The sequence below is a fragment of the Pezoporus occidentalis genome, unplaced genomic scaffold, assembly GCF_034315485.1.
Source record: "Pezoporus occidentalis ecotype Australia unplaced genomic scaffold, CSIRO_AGI_Poc_V1 ctg110, whole genome shotgun sequence".
In the NCBI taxonomy this organism is placed as follows: domain Eukaryota; kingdom Metazoa; phylum Chordata; class Aves; order Psittaciformes; family Psittacidae; genus Pezoporus; species Pezoporus occidentalis.
Genome location: NW_026912887.1, coordinates 2,339,622 through 2,365,486, shown reverse-complemented (window position 1 = coordinate 2,365,486; position 25,865 = coordinate 2,339,622). Strand labels below are relative to the sequence as shown.

General features: G+C 44.7%; 1 protein-coding gene across 5 annotated transcripts in view; it reads left to right on the top strand.

The window, feature by feature from the left end:
• Window positions 1-25,865, top strand: part of SPNS2 (SPNS lysolipid transporter 2, sphingosine-1-phosphate) — a 126,515-nt gene that overhangs the window by 26,741 nt on the left and 73,909 nt on the right. For all 5 annotated transcript variants that reach the window (XR_009967339.1, XM_062632385.1, XM_062632394.1 and 2 more), the window contains exon 2: window positions 9,008-9,073. Coding sequence is in view for 4 of the 5 variants with exons in the window: in XM_062632385.1 (XP_062488369.1) it covers window positions 9,008-9,073 (66 nt within the window). In the remaining variant the exon portion in view is untranslated. The remainder of the gene's footprint in view (window positions 1-9,007; window positions 9,074-25,865) is intronic.

Below are 25,865 nucleotides of genomic sequence, written 5' to 3'. Positions count from 1 at the left end.
TAACAGGTAAGGCAAAAGCCCTGCACAAGCAAAGCAGAACAAGGAATTCCTTCAGCATTTCTCATGGTCAGGCAGTTCAGGTTCAGCCATCCTCAGCACAGCCTCCATCATGTGTAATGGTGACTAGGGAAGACGAATGTCATCACTCCAGACATTCTCCCCTTCCCTCTTCTTCCCCCTGCTTTATATGCTGAGCATGATGTCATGTAGGCTGGGATATCCCTTGGTCAGCTGGGGTCAGCTTTCCCTGTGGAAGATAATGCTATAGGCAATTCCAGCTTTTCCTGCTTTTGCACTTAGAGCCTCATGATTCTATCCAGACCTAGGCTGCAGAGGGAGATTTGTGTAGTGGACATGAACTAACATTGCAGAGATGTGCTCCTTTACACCCCTGTGCTGACATGAAGTTGATCACCAGAAATCTCCCTTAGCCCAGGACCATGGCAGTAGATGTGTCATGCTTTGACTGAGAAACAGGGCACCTCTGCATCTGCATCAGCCCTGCATTTATAAAACATTCTTTATAGTAAAAAAGGATAGGAAGCTCCTTACGTTACATAGAAATATACCAGCGTGCCCTGGACAGCTTGTGATGTTCCAAAACAGCTTCGAGGCATTGCTAAGCAGAAGCAAATTGTAAATGAGAGATGAGATGCAGTCACTTGGAAGTTATGTCCAATCTGAGTGCGTATTTCTACAGATTTGATAGGAATCTCCTTAACTGGAGAAATTGGCTGTCATGGGCTGTAAGTCGTCACTGGTCACCCAGTTGTTCGCTCACATCTTCTGTGTCACAAAAGCGTGTGTGGCTATAAAAGAGGTAAAAAGTCCTCACTCACTGGAGCCTGTGACACTAGAAAACATAGAGGCTTTCTTGCCTTAGCTTCACAACCTTGAAATCTGTGGTGGTTTATTTCTCTCTAAAGAGCTCTTTTAGTTTGACATTAGGAATTGAATCTTACTGCAGCGAAGTGTGATCTGTTGGCATCTCCAGTGACACAGCTATTTGTGTGGAGAAGGTACAGCTGATGGCACAGGCTTTTTGCTGGGCTTTGTGATCACAACCTGCCCTAAAATCTCTGTCAGAAGGTTCTCATGGTCTTTGTGATTGAGGCAGGCAACAAAGCGACCAGCCAGAGGTTATGCTGACAGGGAGTTAATTTGGGAACTGTTATTGTCATGTCACTCGTGCCATTAGTGCTCAGTTTAGTCCTGTCAAAATATTTGCATGTACTTTGGTTGGTGCTAAGGCAAGTAATACCCACCTATTTGCTAAATAAGGTGATATCAAGCATTCAGTAGGATATGATAGTGTGATTTGAACGCGTTTGATTAAAATATAAGTAAGACGATATAAAAGTAAAGACATCAAATTGCTCTTTGAGAGCAAGAGCCTTGCTTTGTATTGTGCAGAGGAGAACTGGTGACTCCTTCCTTCATCGGCTTTGTGTAGCCAGAAGGCCATGAGAGCAGAGTTGTGAAGGCCACTGCCACGTCTGTACCAAGCCAGCAAAAATCTCCCAGATCTCTCCCCAAAGAGATTTTGTAGATACTTCTTTTAATTTCCTTGCAGTTTGTGGCTCATGCCAGTTTCCTGACTCATTGTCACTGCTACGGTGATACGCCGAGTTTTCCAATAAGGAAAACAAGGGAGTGGTGAGTCACTGGCTGAATTCATGTGCACTTGATTTGCTCTATCATTATCTGTGCTGGTTTTATTTATTTTAATTAGTTCATATACAGGTCTCTGAGGTATTTTTCATTGCGTGAATTAGCTAGACTTGGTAGTCTTCCGCATAGATTAGAAAGCCAGAAGAGAACCAGAGCTTTAGTGGCAAGCCCACTTCTTTCTGCTGTAGCAGAAGAGGAGTGTGTGGAATAAGTGTAAGGAGTGGATGAATGGGGATCTTTGCATTTTCTAAGATTTGAATGAGTGAAATAATAGCGTTCTTAGTTCTTGAGGCTCTCCTCTTGGATCTGAACATCTGTTAATGCTGATGATTAGATCTAAACCATCACAGGAGCAGCCTTTTGCTTTAGTAAGGATTGTGTTTCACTTGGATTAGAGCAGAGGTGTTGCAGTGCAAAGTGTGCCTGGGTTTGTGCAAGTTAAACTAGAAAGAGGGTCTGAACTGGGTCCTGAGCTAGGGATGCTGGTGTGGGAGAAAGGTCTGGCCAGCTTCATCTGAAAGCTGCTAATGGTTCCCGTCATTTCAGATGACTAATACAAACCTTAGCTGCTGTTTATGTTGCTGTTGGTTGTTTAAAGTTGTAACAGCTTCTGATTTTACCATTCCACGTCAAGGAATCCTTCCAAGTCTCCATGAATAAATGTTTTTAAGTTCAGGTCTAGGTGCCAATTCATTTCAGCCTGTGCTTTTAGCTAAATCATGTCATTTCACTGAAGTCTTCCCTCAGCCTGTGGGAATTGCCAGGATGAAGGGAATAGGCCAAAACTGGAGTCTCAGTGTGAGATGAGGCGGGGGGAAATCAGGGATCTCGGTGTAGGGAGCTCTATGGTGGGGCTGGCAGAAGACCGGAGTGACCCTATGAGCTCTGTCTCAGATGTGTCCCATGGCACTTTGCAGTTTTACGGGTGAGAGCTGATCGCATTGGATCATAAATGGAAAATCTTCCATGTCTGGGAATTTATTTAAGCTGTTGGGCTCCTGCTGGCTCAGTATTCCATGTTCCCCATTTGACAAGGGCTTCCTTCCCAGCCATAGGCCTGGGAACAGGCCCACACTGTAATTATGGAGATGAAGGATTTGATGAGGGTGTGGTTTTGCCAGTGAGGCACCAGCATTTGGCAGCCATGGCTGCGTTCACATTCCTGTTTGTTTTGATTGTGTTTTGAACCCGAGCAGGACTCGCTGTCCTGTGCTGCCTTCCCCAGACGCCCTGACCCTGTGCTAATGATGCCTTGTGTTAATTGATTCTACACCTGACGAGCATTTTTCGCCTCCTCCCACTCTTGCAGGCAATTTTGTGCTAAGATTTTGCATACAGCATTACAGTGGAGTTTGAGCTATGTTACAGGAACCATCATTTATTACTACCCAGCCCCTGCCAGAGAGAGAGAAGTTGGGTTTTAATCTGTTTTCTTCTCCAAGCCATTGGTTAATTGCATTCCTTATTTTTCTTTTCCTAATGCATAATAACTTGCCGTGCAGGTAAGCCAAGAGCCGTTGGGAATGACTGAACAGCTCAGATACATCCCCATGATAATATAATCATGATAAAACCATTGAATGGAGAAAGTGGGTGTGAGAGGTGGTGCCCATCTCTGAGGGTAACGCTGGGTTCGATTCAGAATAGGAATGTCAGTACAAAGCAGGCAGAAGGGTTTCTGTCATTTCCAAGCAGCGGGTACAGCACCTGCATACCCCAGTGAAAGCCCACCGGGGGTAGGCAACAAGTCCGCTTGTATCAGAGCTACATATGCACACCCTTATGGGTTTGCTCTGCCTTTCAAACACAGTCTGCTGAGATGAGCCTGCACCCCATCACCTTTCTGCGTACTCAGGTAGCGTGAGGATCTGGGTGGCTGTGAAGGCTTTGAAATCCCAGTTGCCTGCTCTGGGTGTTGTCAGTAGCTGTTTCATGGCCTGCAAATGGCTGCAGTGCTGGGCGCCAAGACCCTGGCTCAGTCTCTTCCTTGGGTTGAACAGCTTTGCTCAAGGAAACCTCTTTCTAAACATGCCACTGTGGATGTTGGCAGTTTCTTTTCAGTGTTTTCTAGGTCACGAGTTTCTTGCGTGCCGGGGTGAGGGATCGTAGGAAAGCCTTGTTTTGATTTGTCTACTTGCTGGTTTGGTTTTGTTTTTCGTTTTACTCCTGCAACACTATTTCAAAACCAAAGGCTATTTCACCAGTGCACATTGTCATGTCATGCAACAGTGGCAATCAGTTTTGCAGAAGGGAAGTCAATGTCTATGTCCCAAGGAAGCTCTTGTCAACGTTTTCGAGCAAGACGTCACCACTAATTTATTAGTATTTTTAAGAGCAGGCCTGCTTCTTTTTGCATGTAAGACGGGGAATGCTTTAATGGCAATCCAGAGAAGGCAGCACTGTGTTTTAGTTCTAGTCTTGCTAGTTCTGGTATCAGTGGGAATTTATCTGGAGGGACAAACAGCAGAGCTACCATGGTGGTTTTCTGCAGCTGGGTATTTAAATAGGGTCCAAACGGTGAAGTTGGTGTTTAAGAGCCAGTGGGTGGCTGAGCTGAAGCCAGCTCGTTTGAAGCTCAGGGAGCTGTGTGTGAAGTGCAGTCACACCTTGGGGTTGCAGTGCAGATACCATCACAGAGACCTCAGAATAAACTCCTTTCCACCTAATCTTTACCCATGGCTCTGAACAGACAGGTGTGTGCACCACTCCTCTGCCTCCTTAATGCGTTATTTGAAGCAGGTTGAATATGGCTGCAGGCATGAGGAAGAGCCTGGTGGTAGGAAGGTGGCTTGTGCCTTCAGTGGCTAGCAGGTCAGGGGTTGGCTACCCCTGCTAGTTACCTTCCCCTGAGGGAGCCGGTCCTGGAAGAAACAGGGAGCATAGCCTGGGAAGGAAATTCCTTGATAAGGAACCCAAGTAGGTGGCAGCAGGTAGCAGAGGGAAAAGAGATCATAGAATAACTAGGGTTGGAAAGGACCTTAAGATCATCTAGTTCCAACCCCCCACAGGGTTTGCTCTGGCTCTTTGGGAGTAAAGAGTGTGAGTCTGGGTTGTCCTCCATCTCCTTTGAGGGTTCCCCAAAGAGAGGTGCAAATCCAGGCCTGCAGTGGGGCAGTGGAGAGGGTGCTGGGGGCAGACATGACTGTGGTCAGTGCCCAGCCTGCAGCATGTAGAAAGTTGTGTGCTGGTTCTTTCCAAGCACCATAATTTTTTCCCATTAAAAGATACCATTAAAAATGCATGTGCTCTTTAAGTAGTTCTGTTGGGCGGTGGTATTGCAGCATTTAATGAACGTGCCCTGGTATTAGTGATGCAAGCCTGGAAACCTGAGGCTTTGATTGTGTAGCTTTGCACCCTGTGCACAGGCTAACCCTATATTTGAAATCAAATCATGATGTTTCACTGAGTGGAAAATGGGGCTCTCCCAGAGAAGCTCTAATGTCTTTTTGCTTTGAAATAGTGAGTTCATTGTGGCTTAGCTTCTGAACACTGTTTCTTACCATGGCGACTCTTTACTCCTATATACATATAGATGAAAAGCCCGTTTCATTTAAATATGAAAGATAACCAAGGCATTTTGCACACTAAATCTGCCATGTAGTTCGGTAAATGATAGTTAACACAAGAAACACCTGTACTAAGATGACCTTCTGTTTAGAGCATCTTTTTACCCCGTATCAGATGACCTTTCAGTCCTGTAGCTGTTGTTTTGTTATAGCTCTGGTCAGGAGCACAGAGTCCACCTAGGCAAGCACCTACTTTCCTGTTTGAAGCCTGAGCCACACATTTCCAGGAAAATTCCCCAAATCTCCCCTAAATAGAGTTAACTTAGGCTATTAAATGTGGACCTGCATTCCAAAAGCCTCAGAATCAGGTCTTTTATATTCACTGTTTGTGAAATGGCAGTTAAAAATAGCAACAGTGCTCTGGATGCTGCGCTAAATCCTAGAAACCCTCTGACACTGTGAGTGGATGAGGTCAACTACGCTCCTCATCCCCATTTACTTGACATTCCCTCCCTATCTAACACTCCACACCCAAAGACCTTTTGTCCTCCAAATTGCTCTTAAAAGTACTCTTTGTGCCCAGTGTCCTCAAAAATCCCATAACTGCCTTGGTGGCTTTGTCAGGTCCTTAGACACTAGCTTGGCTGGCCTAGTAAAGTAACCTAGATAGGGCTGAAGTAAGTAGTCATTCTTCTGTCTGGGTTGACTGAAGTAACCAGTCATTACTCTGTCTGGGTTTCCCAGTAAGCCCTGTCTCTGTGCCCATCTTGATCAGCACTTCTGGCTAGGTGCTGCCTGTGTTTCATCTCAAGCTCTGCATTAGCATTAACATTGCCTGGTTCAGCTAGGAAGATACCTTGGAAGGTTGGCACCGTGTTTCCTGTGTGTTTATTCAGTCCTGAAAATGCCAAATGTTCCTAAGAAATAATAGGTGATAGCACTAAGGAGTGCCATGTAGTCATGAACACATCCCAAATGGCTACCAGGCCTGCTGAGAGGCTGTCTTGGGAGCAGTGGTGCCTATTAGTTGCTCATAGCTATTTTGAGATCCTCCTGGAACACAGGTACAAGCTTTAATCCAAGGAAGACCTTGTCAGCCACATGTGGTGGCTTCTCTTTCTTGGGTTGCATCAGTTTTGTGAGACACCTGGGAGCACATCTGTGCAAGCAGCATGATCATCGTCTGGAGTCTGGCTCCAGCTCTTTCTGCCTTCCCATCATCTACAAGCAGAAGGGAAAGTCAAAAGCTCTATCATTTCCCTGTATTCTCTCCCCTAGTCTATCATTGCTTAATTGTATCCTTAAATCTTATTGAAGTTTGGGCTGAGTCATTGCTATGGTGAGGTGGAAACAAAGCTGAGCAAATATAAGAGGGCAGGAGTGTGTTCCCCTGTGAGCATGCTGAGCAGGAAAACTGCCACAGGAGAGAGAAACTCCTATCACTTCAGAGATGCCTTGCATCAGCTGCTTGCTGCTGCCTCTAATTTAATGCTCTAAATCCTGTATCAAAACACCTGTAGACCAAAGAGAATATAAGCTAGACTTGGAGTAGGAAAGCTGTGCCAATTAGACATGCAGATCTCCCTTAATCATCTGAGACCTGCTTCCAGGCTCACACAGGACTTGTAATTGTGGTTCTGTATTGTCCTGTTGCATTGACTATCCACAGAACCCACTTCCCTCTCCATCACCAGAATAAAGTTGGAGGCTTAATCCAAGGTGGCTGTACTTCAGTGTCCTAAATGTTATTTCGTTTGTGGCTACAGTAGTTCAGGCTTGTAAAACACATTATGGTCCCTGGTGGAAAAGCACTACAGAACTGTCAAGCCATGGTCACTGGACGGATAATTTCTTTGTAATGAGCTGGAAGACCTCCTCTGCTTTACTGTGTAGCACTATTATAATTCCTTCGCTTGCTGTTCTGGTTTCTGATGCAAATCCCCCCCCCCCAAATATTCTTTCTGAGGCTATGTTTTCCATCCCATCCCAGGCTCTTGCTCTTCGTAACTTTGGTGCTTTACTGTGCCTCTGACATGCTGGCATGGCTGGGAATACGCTGCGGTAGGCAGGGCAGGCACCTTTCAGGGTGGTGGAGGGAGCTCTAGGTGTGTATGTGTGTTCTATCATGGGATGAGGAGCACAGAATCCCAGTGTAGTTGGGACTGGAAGAGACCTGTGGAGATAATCTGGTCCAACCATGCTGCTCAGAGCATCTCCCTCCTCTGACAGCTTTAATAAGGCAGGGCTACAGCTCTTAATCCCCCTTTTCCCATCAGCAAATCAGTCCCTTTGGTATCCTGGGGTAGACGGTTGGATGTGCCATTTTGCTTCTTGCATAGGTGAGGTTCTGCTCTTGGCTTGCTCATGCCCCTTGAGCACCTGGTGGTTCAGAAGGCCTGAATCCTGCTTAGTGCTCACTTCAGCAGAGGTTTCTACCGTGAAACCAACATCAAGGTAGTCTCTGCACCAACTTCAGAGTACAGTTTTCCATCAGTTGCCATCCTCTCTGGAGCATGGTACAGCTGCTGTGTTTTTGGATTCATTTTGTGCCCTTTGCTTATTTTCACTGGGCACCTCTGTCTTCTTTACCCTCTTCCTGTCAGGTATTGACACACATTGATAAGATTCACACCCTTCCCCACCCAGAGCCTTCTGGGGATTGTTGTAGGAGGTTGAACTAATGTTACTGGGCAGGCATTGGTGATCTAAAGCCCACCTGAATGCTGCCTTGTGTAAATGGTGATGTACAAGCAGTACAGAACAGAACAAATGAGCTTTCTTGCTTTTCCTTCCTTCTCTGTATCTGTTTTGTCTTTAGTACCTTTAATTTACATCTGTTTCCTTGGCATTTTCCCAGGTGTCTTCTGGGAATAGTTATCTTGAGGCCTTGTATCTCTTTGAGTTTGTCATTTAATGTGATCCTAGCAGACCCAAAAGCTAAGATATTTATGGTGCATGAGTTCAGGTTGCTGCTTGGTTGATCCCTGTTGCCTGCAGTGATGAGAAGAATCACTTTGGAAAAAGCCTCAGATCAGGCTTTGAACTGGAGGTGAACTTTTATAGATGCTCAGTAGAGCTGGAGAATGGGGGTTCTGGTGTTTTGAGGAATACAATGGCCTAAATGACATTATATGGATGAATGTATTTGATACCCCAGTGCTAAATCTAGCTGAACATGTAAATACTACAAAACCTGCTCATTTTGCTTATGTCAGTTGATATATCAGGAGCTCAGGGAAGAGGCAAGGTTGGTTTGGGTTCTGCTGGTAGTTACTTTAAACTAAAAGTGACACTTGGTCACTCACCTACCTTTACTAAGCTGTTTAAATGTATTTTCTACATTTTGTTTATTCTACAATTTATATTTTCTACAATTTGTTTTGGAAATGAGAGCCCTACCTAAATGTGAAACTTCTATCATTGCTGCTATCGCTGTGTCATATCTCCTCCCAACGGAGATCTGTTAACACTTGTCTTGGATTCAGTTTATCTTGTGGAACCATCTGAAGCACAGAATCAGTTTCTCTGTGTGTCTGTAAAAGAAGAGGAGGAATCTGGATTCTGCAGAAAACAAACCAAAAGAGAACTTAAGTAGAAAGGGAAGACCAGTTGCTTATGCACCACGATTCAATTCCCAAACTCTTTGCATGATGCTGTATCAGCTTTTATTGTAGTAGCCCATTACATGGATAGAAAAGAAGCCAATGTGCAAACTTTAGACATTATGTGTCCAAACTACTGGACTTTGAAGCTTTGCTCATGCTTCACAGAAGTTGTATGCTTTTCAAAGGCTGAAGGCACTGAGGTTCTTTTCTCTGTTTTCCTTGTAGGTGTGTTACTAGACATCCAGCAGCACTTTGGAGTCAAAGACAGTGGGGCTGGCTTGTTACAAACAGGTAAGAGGGTTTTTTTTCTTGCTGGTTTTTGTAACCTTCCTCTTCTCAGAAGGGTGCTCTCAGATTTCTTCAGCTATGGCCCTTGGGTACATTGGCTGTGAAATACGCTCTTAGGAAGATGCATGAACATGAGGGGTTTTGCTGGTGGGCAGGAAATCAGGGCTCAGGATGGCCCAAAGGCAAGCCAACCTATTTATGACAACTACATTCAAATAGGAGTCGCTGCATCATCTATGTCAGAAAACTCATGATAAACCAACAGCAGGATCCTGTTCTCACTTCTAACTTTCTGTAGTTGATAAGAAGTGTGATGTGTGGTGCCCTTCATGTGCTCTAGAGAGAATCTGCTGAATGTACAGTAATTGGGAGTACAATGCAGCATGGAAATGTAAAACTCCTCAGGACAAGTACCTGAGGATGAGAACTGCAGGGCAGGCATTCATGCAGGCAATCACTGCATTCATGGAGCTCATGGATTAACAATATCCCTTTGATTTTGGTGCTGTTAGCTTCAGACATTTCTCTCCTTGTGTTTAAAATAGATTATTGCAGTTGTGATGTCCTTTTAATGTAGGAGCCGTTTGAATGTTGCAGACACCTGCAGACAGCTGTACAACCCCAGGGCAAACCCCAGCTTACTGGCCTCTAGACCTGAGGTGATTTAGAGGAGTCCCTTTGTCAACAGATGGGATTGGATGACATTGAGGAGCAGTCTCATGTAGTTGTGACAGCACACTTGGTGTTAAAGGAGAGTTGAAAGGACTAGGCAGAGAGCAAATGCAGGTTCTTAGGGTAGAGAAGCCTGGTTTGGAAACTTCCTACAGATTTATTAGTTGAAGTCATAGATTTGTGGTGCTGTGGTTGTCTTGTCACTGTCATCTGTCTGAGGGAACCACACTGGATCAGTTATATCTCTGAACAAAATTAGAATTCAACTAGGATTAGAAATAGTGTGCCAGAAAAACATTTTTTCCATGCTTTTTTCCTCATGCTATCACAGTGGATACCAAGCGCCTGTCAGGAGCTTGTCTGTGGAGCTGTAGCCAACAATAAAGTGTATGTAATCATTCATTCTTTATGATCACACCAGAGGTGAGAATGTTCTGAATGCACACTTGACCTTTGATTTCAAGCTATGTGAATCACTGCAGTGTCTCCTCCTTTTTATTTGCTGCAACCTGTGTTACAGCAGGGTCCTCATGTGTGGCTACAGTTTCTTGGTAATGCTGCAATACAAACACTTAACAACAGTTTGTATTAGAGCTTTAAAAATGCTCTCCTTGGTGGATAGCAGAGTTCAGCTAAGCCGATGTCTGCTGCATATGTCCAGAACAGAAAGCTTGAGCTTTACAAGTGTTACTGAGTATAAAGAGCACCAATCAGTTAGGCCCAAAGTGGCCATGGTTGTCTGTCAGCCTCTTTTCTACAGCAATTAGTTGTATTTATTTATTGTACTCAGAGGAACAAGTCCTCAATGTATCATTAGACACAGAGTGCCTTCAAGAAAATATTCTGGTGGAAAATGACACTTGCCAAAGCATATATTTCACCTTCATTCCCCTCAGTGGATTAAAATCCTTTGCAGATGATTTACTGACAGCAAGTAAGAGCTGAGCTCCAACAGGGCATTTCATTTGTTAATTGCAAGAAATGTGATTTATTTCTTTAGCAAACATACAGGGCATCTGCAAACAGCATCACTGTGAGGTACCGCAAGATTGCTGCTGAGTCTGCTGAGGGTTTAGGAACGGGTAACTGTTGCTTTAAGAAAAGCAACACTTTCTCCTGGTTGGGTTTTTTTTTTGCTCATCTGCAAACTGAGGGCTTGATTTTGCTCCTACAATATGGATAATGATGCATTAATCCCAGTTGCGTCAGAGGAAAAGAGTGCTCACAAAATAAAACATCGTTTCCCATAAGTAAGGGTAGGGGTACATAACTGGAAACTTATTAAATGTATTACTTCAGCTTATCAAGTTTCTGTGTTGGCAGCTGGCCCATGACACGTGTACCCTGAACCCTGGTGAAATAAAAGACACTGCCCTGAACCACTGTATAAACACTACTTTTAATCTTTTGTCTGTTCTCTAAGCCTGACCTCTCTGGATGTGCAAATCTGGGGTAATGGATGCGGTGTAGAAGTGTTTGACCAAGGTTGCAGAAGAAGCCTGCAGTAGAGCTGGGACCAGGACTGATGTCTCCCAGACCTCTACCTTAACCTTGAACAGTTCCTTTGCGAGCAGAGACAGAAATATCATTCTCCTCCCAAGAGATGGTCCTGAAAACTGACTGAATGATGCGAGACAAAAGGCTGCTCCTCCTCACTATGTCCTTTGAATAAAGAGTGGATTAGTCCTCAGGTTGTTAATCCTGCATTTAAATGAGTCCTAAATGAATTTACAATGTTAATGAGGAGGAGTGAAATGTAGTATTCACTGGCAGTTCTTATCACTTATTCAACAGGCTTTAAAAAATAAGACAAATCAAGGCTGCACACAATTTTAGGCAAGAGATGGTGCTGCAAACTCAAACAGCAAGGGGAAAAGCAACCCACCAAAGGCAGTGGATGATCCTGCATTCAGACTATAACCCATTCTTTGCAGGCACGGCTGTCTCACTTCAAACATTCAAAAGCCAATTCACACACTCTCAGCTTCTGCTGCTCTCTGAAAGCAAAGGTGACTGCTTTCTTAGGAATTGCAAAGACAGGATTTGAATTTTTGTCATCTTTTCTATCAATCCTGAGATACAAGCTGCTCTTTGCCCAGCAGATATAATGAAAACTGGTTAGAGGGGCACTGTGACCTCCCAGTAAGGAAAAATCACAGGGACACTCCAGCCTCATCCATAATGGAAAGGAACAGAATGGGGCAGTCTCTGCAGCAAGGATCCTGTGACAGCAAAGGACACGCTGGCAGGTCACAACTGCTGCTTGCTCAGTACTATTGTAGGGCAACAGACATATGTTAATTCCAGAACCTTGGTTTTCTCTGGATGATGCTATAATTCTGTGCTGATCTTGCTTTTTAAAGCACTACAGATGCAGCTAGAACAATATTAGTTAAGCCCACTGAGCTGTCCTGCAGGTCTGCACCCGAGCTTGTGTCTTTCCCAGCTGGAGAAAGGATAACCCTGGCTGATCTCCAAAGGTGATAGAGCATCTCTTTGCCTGCTCGAGCTGTACAGCTGTAGTCAGTCAATACATTTATAAGCCAAGCCACACAAAAAGTGTTTCCCATGTGTGGAGTTATGTAGGAGCAGCATTTTGGACTCACCAAAACATCAGGCCTCTAAAACAACAGTGACTGAGAAGATAAACAGCTGGATTTGTAGAACTGCTTCAAAATGAAGTTATCATTCCGTATATACTCAGACCGAAGGAGCAGTGCCCAGGGCTGTGTTATGGTTTTCACTAGATTTCTTTTTCTCCTTCTTTCTTCAATTTTTGTGCTTTATTGCTCTGCCTGCTTTCCTTGCCCTTGGATTTATTTTGCTTTTGTGCCTCTTGTCAGTGGCTATTTAGCACACCAGAGCTCTAATAGTAATAGCGCCTGGCTTTCAATACAGTTTGTCTTCTGAAGATCTCAGGATGGTTTATATAGGGAGGCATAATGAGGCTTGCCCTTTTCTACAGATGGGGAAACCAAGAGAACCAGATGGGAGAAATGACCTGCCCAAAGTCACACAGCGGGTCTGAGGCAGAGCCAGCACAAGAACTGTGGTCCAGCTCCTGAACATGCAGCAGTCAACTGGCTTGATGCTTAGACCCAGAGATTTGATCCTTGCTAACGGGCACCTTCATCTTCCAGCCTGGGCAGCTCAAGCTCAGAGGAACGCACATAAACCAATGGGGGCTTCTGCAAGTGGAAACCGTGTGAGGCATCAAATGGAAGAGTATGGCAGGAATTCCATTGAAATGCAGAGGGGGAAAGTATCTGTCTTCAGAAGGTATAGGGATGTCATTAGAGGAAACCCTGGTAACCAGGTTTATACCATAAGGGCTGGAAGCAAGGAAATGTAAGGATCCAGAAGAACTCATTAAAGGTGAATAATCATAGATAACTGGGGCTCTGAAAGAACTTGTGTTTTCTCACGTGGAGAGAGGTGGGCATTCTCCCAAATGCCTTTCAGCTTGTGTTTGCCAGGCAACCTAGCAATGCCAGGTACTTTCTGAAGTCTAGTTCTGGGCTCCTTTTTCCTGGAAGGGTCAATTCCAATTAAAACTTCTGCTCAAATGAAAAGCAAAACCTTCACTTGAGTTCCTCTACCTCTTGAGCTGACCTAATGTAACCTTGTGCTACCTTGCAACCTTGCAGAAGTGTTAGCAGCTCCGGTGTGCTCTAAGCATATGCAGTGAATAGGGAACTTGAAACAGTGGAGTGCAATGATGGGATAAATCACACTTGCTAAATTGAAGGGATTTCTTTCAACTCGCTTTGATTCCCATCATCTTGTCCCTGGCTCATAATGACAGCCTGTGCTCTAACATTCCTTCTTTATTCTGCACAGAGATCACCTGCTCTGGATGCCAACCTTGAACATATGTATGCTATAAGAGTTGCAGGTGCTGCATGTTTCTTTGCTACCATCTGCTTCTACCTGAATAGATCCTGTTTTGCCCCTCATCTGTGTTATGCATAACTGAATCAGATCTTCATCTTTTGCTTCCTACTGCACCTGCTAGAACAGAGGAACTCATTCTGGACACTTTCTTGTTTAAAATTCATGGTTTTCCTTTTGAGTGAATGACTTCTTACACAAGAACACCTCCCCAGGCCCTGGTATCTCAGGTGCCCAACCCAAGCAGACAAGACAGAGTACTCTGTAGTTGCTGTTCTTGATTTATTGACTGCAAATGGTTTGGACCACCATGTCCTACCTAGAGCAGGTCATACTACTGTCATCTTCCCTTCTGCAAACCATGCTAAGCGTTCTTAAATCCAGGTTACTTCTCTGGCAATCTGTGACATGCCAGGACAAGGTGGAGCTCTTTCTTTGCCAGGAGACCCTTAAGCTGTATCAACAAGGAGCAAAACCTTTTTTCCCCATACCTGATTTTGTATCATGTTTTCTGAACTCCTCCAGCCTTCTACAGCATGCTGCTGATCTAGGGGAGTTTGTGTAGGACAGCTCCAGCTTAAGCAATGAAGATGAAGAAGCAGGGCTCTGCATGCAGTATTCCCTGGTTAATGTTGTGACAAGGGTAGGTCTTTTACTTATCAAGGTGGGGTAAGTTAAGATAGCCCAAGAGTCTGATTATTTCCTGCTGAAGTATTTTACAGGTTCCAATAGTCCTTTTTTCCTGTCCCCTAGAATGGTATCTGCTGTGCTAAGAAGCCATGGCAGTGTGAGGGACTGATTCATACCAGCACTTAAGCCTATGTGGAAATCTCTCTGCAATCAAGAATGAAAGTACTTCCTTGAACAGTGAGCAGGTTACAGGAAGGTGTTTGTGCCCTTGTGCACCAAGGACCTATAAAACTGGTGTTTACTGTGTGCACTCCCACCAGACAGCCCTAGATTGCAAAGTAAATCACGTCTGGTGGGAGAGAAGATGCAGAGAAGGGAGGGAAGGTGTCCTGGTCTTCTGCTGATGGTGTCATGCTTTGCCTTCTTGTTGCACATGTGAGCAAGTGAGTGCAGGCCACTAGAACAGGGCACCTCTCCAGACTGGCTTGTCTTCAGTAATATCTTGAGTTTATGAGACTGCATGGCAACTACCACAACATAACAGTTCATTTCCCATCCCATCTTCCTGCTTTGAAGGAAGGTTTGTCCTAACTCTTTTCTACTGGGCAGGTACTCAGGCTGGTTGTTGCAAGAGAAAATTGCACTTGTGCTGCCTGTGGCAAGTCTGTTCTCTAAGTAGATATTGGCCTCTCTTCCCTCAGGCTGTAGTTCAAGCACCTCTTGCCAAGGTTGTGTTGGCTTCTGTAATTTATTATAATAATGAGGGGAAGGATTTCCCACAGATTTTGGAGAAGTGGTTATCCTTCCACCCAGAGCCCTAACAGCTTTTCACACAGCCTGTCCATCTTCCCCTGCACATGTTCCTCAAACCTCAGAACTTCATTCAGGCTCTTTATAGTGGAAGATGGGATTTTTTGTGGTATTGTGTAATGCTTTTAAACAACAGCTTCCTCTTAATACCAGCTATGCAATGTCACATAGAGGTATCTGTACTGTGTTTCGTGCTCATGTGGTTCAGAGGGGCAGGTCTTGCCACCTTTGCTTTTTTCAGTAGCGCCACATTGGTGTTGGAAGAGGAAGGTGAACAGTTGAGTTACATTAACAGTTACTTTAATGCAATTATTAGACGTCTAATGGCTACCACTTGCTGGAAGAGTGGTGTGTACTTATATTCAACACCTCATAAGTAGCTTACTTTTTTTTTCCTTGCTTCTGCAGTGACACTAAAAGCTTTTGGTAGTAAATAGGAAACCTGCTTAGCTTTAATTCTTGCTTTTCGCTGAGCCCGTAAGTTTAATTTTCAAGTATGGTGACCAGAAGAACGTTTGTATACAGTCTAAATCAGAAGGAGCCCTGTACGTCTTCTCTGTACCCTGCTCCAGGTCTGTGCATACAGTTGTCACTAATTCCTATTGGGTGCAATTTAAAGGTGTTAGCCCAGAGTGGGAGAGGTGATTTTAAGGGAAGTTGGATCAGCCTTCTACAAACAGGGGGTGCAAAACCAGAACTAACTTTTATAGTACATTTTTCATATTTAATATGCTTCATCCCAGGGGAACCGTAAGTGTTTTCTCTTAAAAGATTTATTTCAAGATTGTTTTAGTTTTATCTTGCCTCCCACACCTGAAGCACTCTTATTTTCCTAGAGCACAAACCTCCAATTCTGCAGGGCAACACAGTGTCTTGTGGAAAATGCAAGCAGCAATATTCATCCAGAGATGTGGGCTCAGGTGATGAAGAGGTCAGGTTTGGTCTGTGCCCGCTGGGAGTTTTCAAAGTTAATAGTTAAAATGGGAGTTGAGAGCATTGCTGTTGGAAGAGGTGTGACAGGCTGAGAGAGCTGGGCTTGTTCAGCCTGGAGAAAAGAAGGCTCTGGGAAGACCTTAGAGCAGCTCCTAGTGCCTAAAGGGGCTATAAGGGACTTTTGACAAAGGCCTGTAAGGACAGGACAAGGGGGAATGGTTTTAACCTCACAGAGGGGAGATTGAGATGAGCTGTTAGGCAGAAGCTCTTCCCTGTGAGTGTTCGAGGCCAGGTTGGACACAGGGGCTTGGAGCAAGCTGCTCTAGTGGAAGGTGTCCCTGGCCGTGGCAAGGTTGGAACTGGATGAGCTTTAAGGTCCCTTCCAACACAAACCACTCTGTGATTCTATGATGATTTGAGAGAGAGAGATCATTTGGATAAATCAAACAGTCTTGACAGAGTGTGAAGGAACTTGGAAGCACTGAAGACACTGTCTTGCAATGAAGCAAAGAGCTAGGTGTTAGTCGTAGTACAGCAGGTATCTAGTATGCTCTGGAAGTACCAGGGTGTTTTCACAGTAGTGAGAATGCTGGGATCCTAGACCAGTCTATGTGATTATTTTTCTTCTTTATTGTTCTCTCTTGAGTTCCAGATGGCTTTTCTTCCAAACCAGTGCTTCTCAAACTTTTTGGGCTGTGTACCAGACCGCTCTGCATCCTTACAATCACATTTTTATGGTGATTTATCATCAGACCACTATAAAAGTACCATTGCTGTGTGGCTGGCTGCAGAGAACTTGCTGTTACCTTGTGGAACGCAGTTTTGGGAACCATAGCCTTTAACTGTTCCAAGCTGCTGAAATAGCTGGTGTGTTCCAAGCAGGAGCAACTACATTCCAGTATGGGCTGCAGAGATTCCCATGTATAGACCCACAGTGACTTGGGTTGGAGTGACTCATTTGGACACACAGATACCTGGCTTTGAAAATGAATTCCAGAGCATCAGTTACGTCAAAAGTGCACATTCCTCATGGTATTTGGTGCTGTTACCAGCCTGTAGAACTAGATTCCAGTTAACACAAGTAAGTCTCAATTGCATGAATGGTGCATTGTTGCAGCAATTCAAAAGAAATTTCTCACTGCTCTCCCCTTCCCTTCAGTGTGTGCACACATTCCAAGGTTCTTCCCGTATGCTGATGTAAGGTTATACAGCAAAGACCAGTCTTCTGCTCAGAGTCTGCGGGGAGCCTGGTTTTGGAGGGAAAATGTTACTGACCATAGTCCATTAGCCCAAGTCAAAGTAAGTTCTAACAAAAATCTAATATACATAGACATTTTTCTTGCTAAAACCCTCTTTAGTTGTTTTCAAGTTCATCAGGGACTGCAGCGATAGGACAAGCGGTGATGGGTTCAAACTTAAACAGGGGAACTTCAGGTTGGATACAAGGAAGAAGTTCTTTACTGTGAGGGTGCTGAGGCACTGGCACAGGTTCCCCAAAGAAGTGGTAAATGCCCCATCCCTGTCAGTGTTCAAGGCCGGGTTGGACAGAGCCTTGGGTGGCATGGTTTAGTGCGAGGAGTCCCTGCTCACAGCAGGAGGGTTGGCATTAGATGATCTTAGGGTCCTTTCCAACCCAAATCATTCTATGATTCATAGTCCAGGAACTAAACTCCACTGTTTAGGCCCCAGACAAATAAACTGCCGGCAACACCATGACAGGTTTTCCCCCAGGGTTCTGTTTTCAGCTGTGTAGGACTGCCCATAATGAAGCTCAGGTGGCTCCTTGGGACATTTATGATGGTGTGGCCTCTCGGGAGCGGGATGAAATAGGCCTTGAACACAAACTGACTTCAGATGGGCCACTGGGCAGTCATCAGTCTCACCTTATGTATTTGTAGGCCTGATTGAAATGGGCTTTTTTAATGTTAACAATCCCTGGATTCAGCAAATCTGCCTTTTCGATTTTCCATTAATGTCACTGATGATGCATAAAGACATCGCATTTGCAAATCCTGTGCGCTGCAGCATTTATTCATTCCAGTATGTCACTCTCCAGTAGTACTCACTCTCCCAGAATGAGAGTAGTCAGAAGAAACTCCAAGTGAGGGATTATCTAAAACAGGGTCCGGTCATGCACCGTGGGTATTGAAACTGCTGTTAACCCTGGCATCTCTTACAGAGGTCATGTTCTTCCATCCACAAGTGCAAGTTTAGTTGCAATGCTCACTCCTGCAGCTGCAGTTCAACTTGGTATGGAAGTCGGCTTGCAACTTGCAAATGCACTTTGGGATGGCACTTTGTAAACCCATGAGGGTGATAATCTTCGAAATAAGAAGTGTAAGACAGAAACCAGATTCATTCTCCGTTTCCTTTTCCAAACCATAGCAAATTAAACACTGGGATATGCCAGTATTTCAGCCATTTCTTTAAACGGATTTATCCCTTTTTGAAGGCCACTCAGCCACTCTGGAACACTTTGTCTAAATTGCCATTTGTAACAGCAAGAGGCAAAAGCATTTCTGAATGCTGCCAGCAAAAATGAACCAGCACATGATTCCTATGGAATAACACTGGCCATTTCTAGTTGAGTGTGGGGTTTCCTTACACACTCTGTGATCCCCTTTTATTGCAGGATGAAGAATGCTTGTCATTGTAGGTGTTTATTTGTGGCCTGCTGTTTGTTCAGCTCTCTTGTCCTATTAGTCAGGACCTAATTGCAAATTGCAGTCAATAGCAGTGTTTCTTTGTATTTACTTTGTGGTACAAAAGCCCATTGAAATGTTGTTGGCATAGAAAAAGTAGAGGGCTAAGCCTGTGGTTCTGTACCTTGGCAGAGACTTAAGTGTAGATGGACATTGTATGGAACGGGATAGGAAGTAGGAATTATTTACGACCCTTGTCCTGTGCACAGACCACTGCTGCTTAAATGATGCTGAGACTCCCTCTAAAGCATTCTGGACACTTGCTGCTGTGGGAGTTGAGGGAATTCTTTACTGTGAGGATGGTGAGACACTGGAATGGGTTGCCCAAAGAAGTAAATGCTCCATCCCTGGCAGCGCTCAAGGCCAGGCTGGACAGGGCTTTGAGCAACCTGGTCTGATGGAACTAGATGATCTTAAGGTTCCTTCCAACTCAGACCATTCTACGTTCTACAACTCTAATTCCAGATGCAGATGATGTTCCTAATGCCTCTGGCTCACTGGTGGATCTTGTTAGGGAGGTGGGGTTTGGTGGTTTTCTCTTGTAGTTTAGATGCCAGTCCTGAAGACAAGCATACATGGCATTACCTGATGTCTAAGAGAAAGCAGCATGGCAACTGCTGCAGGGCTAGAACCTTGCTTTCTGCCAAAGACAGGTCTGACCCACACTGCGCTGTGTATCAGCCTAGGTCAGTGGTTCAGGGACTTACTTCCTGGCCCTTGCAGCTACTGGAGAATGGTGTTTGTCTAAACACACAGTGTCTGTGAATGCACAGGAGTAATAAACCAAATAAGACTTAGCTCAGGGTACAGAGTAAGTGTGAGTGCAACTGGTTCTTTGCTTGCATTTTAGAGAATTCATGACTCACAATGAAACTAGACAGCGAGTGCATTTACACACGACACTCTTGGCGAACGCGTCTAGTCCAATTCAGTCAGCCAGCCCCTGAGTGTACTCGCATTCTGTCTTCACATGCATGCCCTTCACTTCCCTCTTACAGGAGTGGGTTTAAAGATAGTCTGTGTTATTGATTCTTTCCTTCCTAAAAATATGGGGTGTAATGTAGAAGCACATAAAGTGATCAACGTCTTGAAAAGGCTCAGGGATGTTTTCCTTCTGTTGTCTTCGGAATGCTGAAACAATCAGTGCAATCAGGTCAGCTTGCTGGAAAGCACTCCAGGAACTTAGCAGTGAGCAGTTGGCTTGTGGAAATGAATGACACAAGGGGCAAAGCTTGAAAGACCTCAGATCTTTATGTGGATAACACATTATAATTCTTTGGAGGGCTTAAAACAGCCTCTGAGTAATTCAGCTGCCTGTGTGGGAATTTTGTGTACTTTCCTCGGAAGGATCTGATAGCTGTCACTGTCACAGGCAGGATGCAAGGCTTACATGGTTTTCTGATCTGTTGCCATGGTTCTCATGGCTTTATGAAGTGGTCTCCTGAGGTTACATGAAAGATCTTTGATTGGGGGACTTGTTATTATTATTTATTCATTGCCAGTGCCTTAGGCAGAAAGATGGACATCGCTGTTAAGGAGAAACTGTGAGATTCCATCGAGAGATGCTTTTCTCTCCTTCTGTGTTGCTACTTTGAACTGTAAACCCAGTCAGCACTACAGAAATTTCCTCTGTAAAATTAGTGTGGTTTTGGTACAGTCCCTAAGGGGTGGTAGATACACAGCAAGGGCTGTCATTGCATCATTGTGTGGGACACTATTTTACAGGCACCTCAATAAAGAGTAGGCAATTGAGCAGGACAATACTGAAATCCCTCTGCGACCAGCAGGCAGCTTTTAGGAGCAAGGGTTTGGTGGGCAGACTTACAAGATGTATGTTTTTCCTCCACAAATAAATGTGGAACTATTTATACCAAGCACTAACATCCCTGGGAGGTGGGGGAAGTTGGAGGAAAAACTTTGAGGAAAATAAGACAATCCCAGGCTGTTGGTTTAACATCAAACAAAAACAATTGCCAACAATTGCTTTTACATCCATCTCATCTGTGGACTTTAGCATATTCCTCTTCCATGGTGATTCCTCTTCCATGGTGATTCCTATTCCTAAAAAAGTGAATTGGCATAAGGCTGCAGACAGCAGGATTTTAAGAGCCACCCCCCTTGTTGATGCTGCCTGCATCTTAGAACAATTGACTGAGAATCAGATATTTCAGCTGTGCTCTTGAACGTCTCCTAATGAGAGGTACTATATTTTCATCCCTTAGAATTCAGTTTAATCTGACAAACGTTTGCCTTCTTTCATGTACCTAGAGCCAGGCAGTTTACTGATCTGCTGTAAAAGCACTCTTGAAGATGTATGGCTTGAGTTGGGCAGGTAACAATTTTGCAGAAGAACAGGGTGAAAGGGGTTTGCTATCAAGCCACTTCTACTTGCATGTGTCCAAACACATGTGAATGTGTTTTCTTGTTCTCCTCTGTCCAGCCATCAGTGCTCTGCTCCTGCACTTCAGTGATAACACCAAGCAGGATCTGGAGTGCCCTGGAGGTCTGTCATTAACCCAAAGTGTTTCCTGTCCCTTTTCCATGTGTTGACATGCTTTCCCCAGCGATTTCAGGAACGTGAAAGCTGCAGCTATATCTTCAGATTTAAATCCCCCTAGGACAACTTTGGTGGATGTCATTGACAAACACTAAAAGCTTGAGAGCAAAGTCTCCTTTGGTCCCTCTGTCCTGGCTGGAGTAGGGAATGTTTTGAGGAGGTCGTCAGTGCTGTGGGAGTTGATAGTCCATTGCAAAATTAAAATGAGATTATGGCCATTTTCCCTTCAAAAGAGGGAGCATGTGTTTTGCCAGGCCCACTGTAGATGGTACAACAGCCCCCTAAAGAACTGTAATAGTAATTAAAAAGAAATCCATCAGTCCCACTGGCTGCCTGCAGAGAATGTCAGGGAAGCACTGAGTCCCCCTCTGTGTTCCCAAAGCAGAGCTGTGAGGATTTGCAAGGCTTTGATATAGCTTTTCCTTGCCTCTCTCAACATCCCTGCAGTTCCCACTGGGATAGCCCTCTGGGCTGACGGCTGCAACATCCCCCCTGAGCCAGTGTGCTGGTGAAAGGAGGTGGCTGAAGGTCTCTTTCTGGCTGAGACTACTACCAAAACCCAGCTTCTGCGCTCCAGCCTTCCCCAGACCCCTCACCCTGTGATGGAACTGTAGCTGGGTGAGCTCTCCTGTGCCCTTGCTGTCGTATGGTGTCTTCATGAACTGTATGTGTGGTTACTGCAGGGCTTCTCCTGTTTGTAAATGCAACCAGCAGCTCTTAGGAGCTCATGTGTGGAGCTCAGCAACACATTCCTACTGTGGAATACAAACCCAAACAAAGCCCTGGGATAAGAATACATCAGATGAACATTTCTTTTAGCAAGTTTCCATCAGTGCTGTGGCACAAGAAGCTCTTGATTTCCCTCTAAAAGGGAAGTACTTCCTATTGTGTTGTTTTTCTCAGGAAGCTGCTTCTGTTGGTAAATTACGTGTTAGCAAAGAATTTAATAGCAACGCACTGACCTTTCAGAGTGTCTCCTCTCTCTCCTGTTTTCTGTTGCCACAGAAAGCAGGTTTGGGGATTGATTTCTCCTAATGCACGCTAGTTAAATATTTGAAATTAAAATGTTAGTTGAGGGAGGATGCAGGATTAGAGGCACAGTTGTAAAGAAGCATGGAAAATCTCATTTTAGGATGAAAACAGGCTTCCCTCTCTATCTCAAATTAGAAACAAGGAACATTACTTCTCTTTGTATGAGATACAAATGATCTATCGTTCTATTAAGAGAATAACAGATTGAAAGTATTTTATTGCTAGTTAAATCTAATTCCTGGTACTCAATGCAGATTTCAGGGATCAACGGATTTAGATTATTCTGCATTATCAGCTTTAGGCTGTCATTTCTTGGTGTTTAAGTGCACTCTGTGGTCGAAAAGCTTTTGTGGGCAAAGGTGCCCATGGTGTTCCTGCCCCTGGGGAACTGGGCTTGCTTCTGGTCTCCTGTCCCTGCTGCCTTACTGGGACTGGTCCTGCACGCGGGTTGTGGCAATCCCAAACACAAGCACAGGCTGGGTAGAGACTGGATTGAGAGCAGCCCTGAGGAGAAGGACTTGGGTGTGTTGGTTGGCAAGAAGCTCCCCAGAACTGTGTGCACTTCTGGCGTCCCCAAAATAAGAAGGGTATGGAGCTGTTGGAGCAAGTCCAGAGGAGGCCATGAGGATGATCAGGGGCTGGAGCACCTCCTGTATGGAGACAGGCTGAGAAAGTTGGGGCTGTTCAGCCTGGAGAAGAGAAGGCTGCGTGGAGACCTCAGAGCAGCCTTCCAGTATCTGAAGGGGGCTACAAGGATGTTGGAGAGAGGGACTCTTCATCAGGGACTGTAACAATAGGGCAAAGGGTGATGGGTTCAAACTGAAACAGGGGCGGTTGAGGTTGGATATAAGGAATAAGCTCTTTACTGTGAGGGTGGTGATAAATACTCCATCCCTGGCAGTGTTCAAGGCCAGATAGGGCTTGGAGCAACCTCTCTAGTGAAAGGTGTCCCTGCCCATGGCAGGGGGCTGAAACTGGATGAGCTTTGAGGTCACTTCCAACCCAAACCATTCTAGCAGTCTATGAAGGTTAGTTTTCAGTCCTCAACAGTCCCCTGATTTTGCTCCCCAGGTGGCCAGACAAGCTCACAAGGTGACACAAGGGAAAGTCTAACCATTTCTTGTAACAGATTCCATCTCTGTTTCCAAAGGCTTCTGTGAATGTGATTGTAATGTGTGTCTGGTATCACAATTGCAACGGGCAAAGACTTATCTTAAGTAGAGGAAAGGGATAGAATACAGTAAAGATCCTTTGGGTTTGTGGTTATTTAAGTAAGCCACCTTTCATCGAGCCCTGGGCACTTGGTGTAGGGATCCTCCTGGCAGATACCCTGCTGGAGGCTGGTTTGTGATCAGAGCTATTGGATCTATGGCACGTGTGCAGGATGCTCTGGAAAACCGCACAGGGAGGGAAAAGCAGGACTGCTGTTCTTCCTGATGCTGACTTCCATGAGTGTTAGAAGTGGTCACGGGCTGTTTCTACAACAGCAGCTAAGATTGGCTTAGGTGCATTTTAGTCATGTTGAGCCAAAACCAACCTTGTAGCAGTGTCACTGGTGATGCTGCAGTGCTCCGAAGCCGCTGACTCATTGCTGTACCTCTGGGATTTCCTGTTTAATTCCAGGTTGACCAGGATGGATACAAATCCATGCTAATTGGCTACTCACTTGATGAGGTTTCCCTCCAACTGATTGCACATCAGCAAACCGGCCCATGTCACGCACTGTGTGAGCACTGAACTGCAGCCAGGAAGGATGATGTCCTCTTTCACCAACAGTTGTTAACCAATGGGCAGAGCCAGCTAAATCAAATGCAAAAGAAATGGCAGAAGGACAAAGCTACTCTTACCTGACTGGGTACTTCATTGCTTTACCCTGTGAGTGTGCATGTGCAGGGTCAAAGGTACTTGTGGGTTTAGAAACACAACTGAATTTTGTCCCTGCCCATGGCAGGGGTTGGAACCAGATGGTCTTTAGTGTCCTTTCCAACCCAAACTATTCTGTGCCTCTATGATTCTGTGATTTACTTCATTGTAAAAGATGTTCAGTGAGGGCTGGCTGTCTGCTGGTCACCCAGAACCAACTCACTGCAGAGTCAGGCATGCACCAGTTTAGGCATCAGGGAAGCAGTGGACTGTAAACTGTACACTGGAACCACTCCTTTGGATTGCTGCCTGCAGCACTGTTTTATGAAGTACATCTCTAGGAACACAGTAACTGGTTTATTGATGCTCAGGTTGCCCAAATTCCCTTAAAGCAGTGGTAATGTAATCACTGTAATTCCCAAAGTGAAAAGCAGAAGGTGAGTTTGGGTTTTTCCTCTTTTCTTTTTACATTATGTCGTCTGTGTAGAGCTGTTCAAAATTGAATCTTGTAGCAAGTTAGCTCCTGCTCCAAGTCAATTTGCTGGACACCCAGAGAGATGGAGCAGCACAGTAGAACGCCACCTTTGCCACTGTACATTTAAAGAATTTTGAAGTAGATCATGAATAGAGTTGGATTTGGAAAATGGTTGTGAAGTAATAACTTGCTTTAGCAGTAAGCACGATAGGAATGGCTGAATCTTTAAATGCAGCTTTAATGACATAATATTGGAAATTAAGATTTAAGAAGGTGAAAAATGTTAATGCTGTTTTAGATTTTGCCTTTTTTCCCCTCTCCTTTACAACACTGATGGCCTGAGTCAGGAAACCAAGACTGATTTCAGAGTTTGAAATCTTAAAACAGTATTTGTGGGGGCAAGTCAGAGGATCATTGGTCTTTAGGGAGTGCTGGTGTGTCATGGACCATAGGAGAAAGGACCAGAGAGTGATCAGTTTTATAGAGATACTGGCTTAGGTGCATAGAAAGTAGCCTGGAGACACCATTTGCCTTTCCTTTAAGTCTATGTGGAAGGCCACATGTATTATGGCAGGGTTTGTGTTCTCTGCACTGTGTTGTACCTAATCATTTCTGGGTCTCTCTCTGTCTTCTTGTTATACTGCCTGCAGACACGTCCAATCTCAGCCTGCCAGTAGTAGTGCCAGAGTCGGCAGTGGTCAGCTCCCTGGTTATAGTTACCTCTCACTGGTTGTCATCAAACTGCCCTATATCCTCTGAACAGTCCTTAAAATGAGCCCTTTAGAAGACCAGAATGACAGTAGTTCATGTCTTAGAGCTACTGCTTTACTCCCACTACTGAGCATGCAGCAGTGCTTGCAGATGTACTTGTTGAGTTGAATGTCTCATGGTTTGGTTTGTATTTCAGTGATTTTGCCCGTAAGTCTGCTCGTGTAAGGAACTGCCATGGCCACTGGCCTCTCATGTTTGCCAGTCTGGGGGCAACAGCACTCGTGTAAAGGTTATTTCCCTTTTCAGCCTTTGCTTTTGTTAGTTATTTCTTGTAGCTGTTGTCTAGGCATTTGGGACTGGAGAGGAAGACTTCTCCATCCCTACGCAACAAAAGCAGAGTGAGTAAAATACCTCTCACATCTGTAACATCCCATACTCACCATGGAATGGATCAATGGTCCATTGATGCTATATATGGCAGTTTTGACAGCAATTACTTACATTTGACCACAGTGGTTT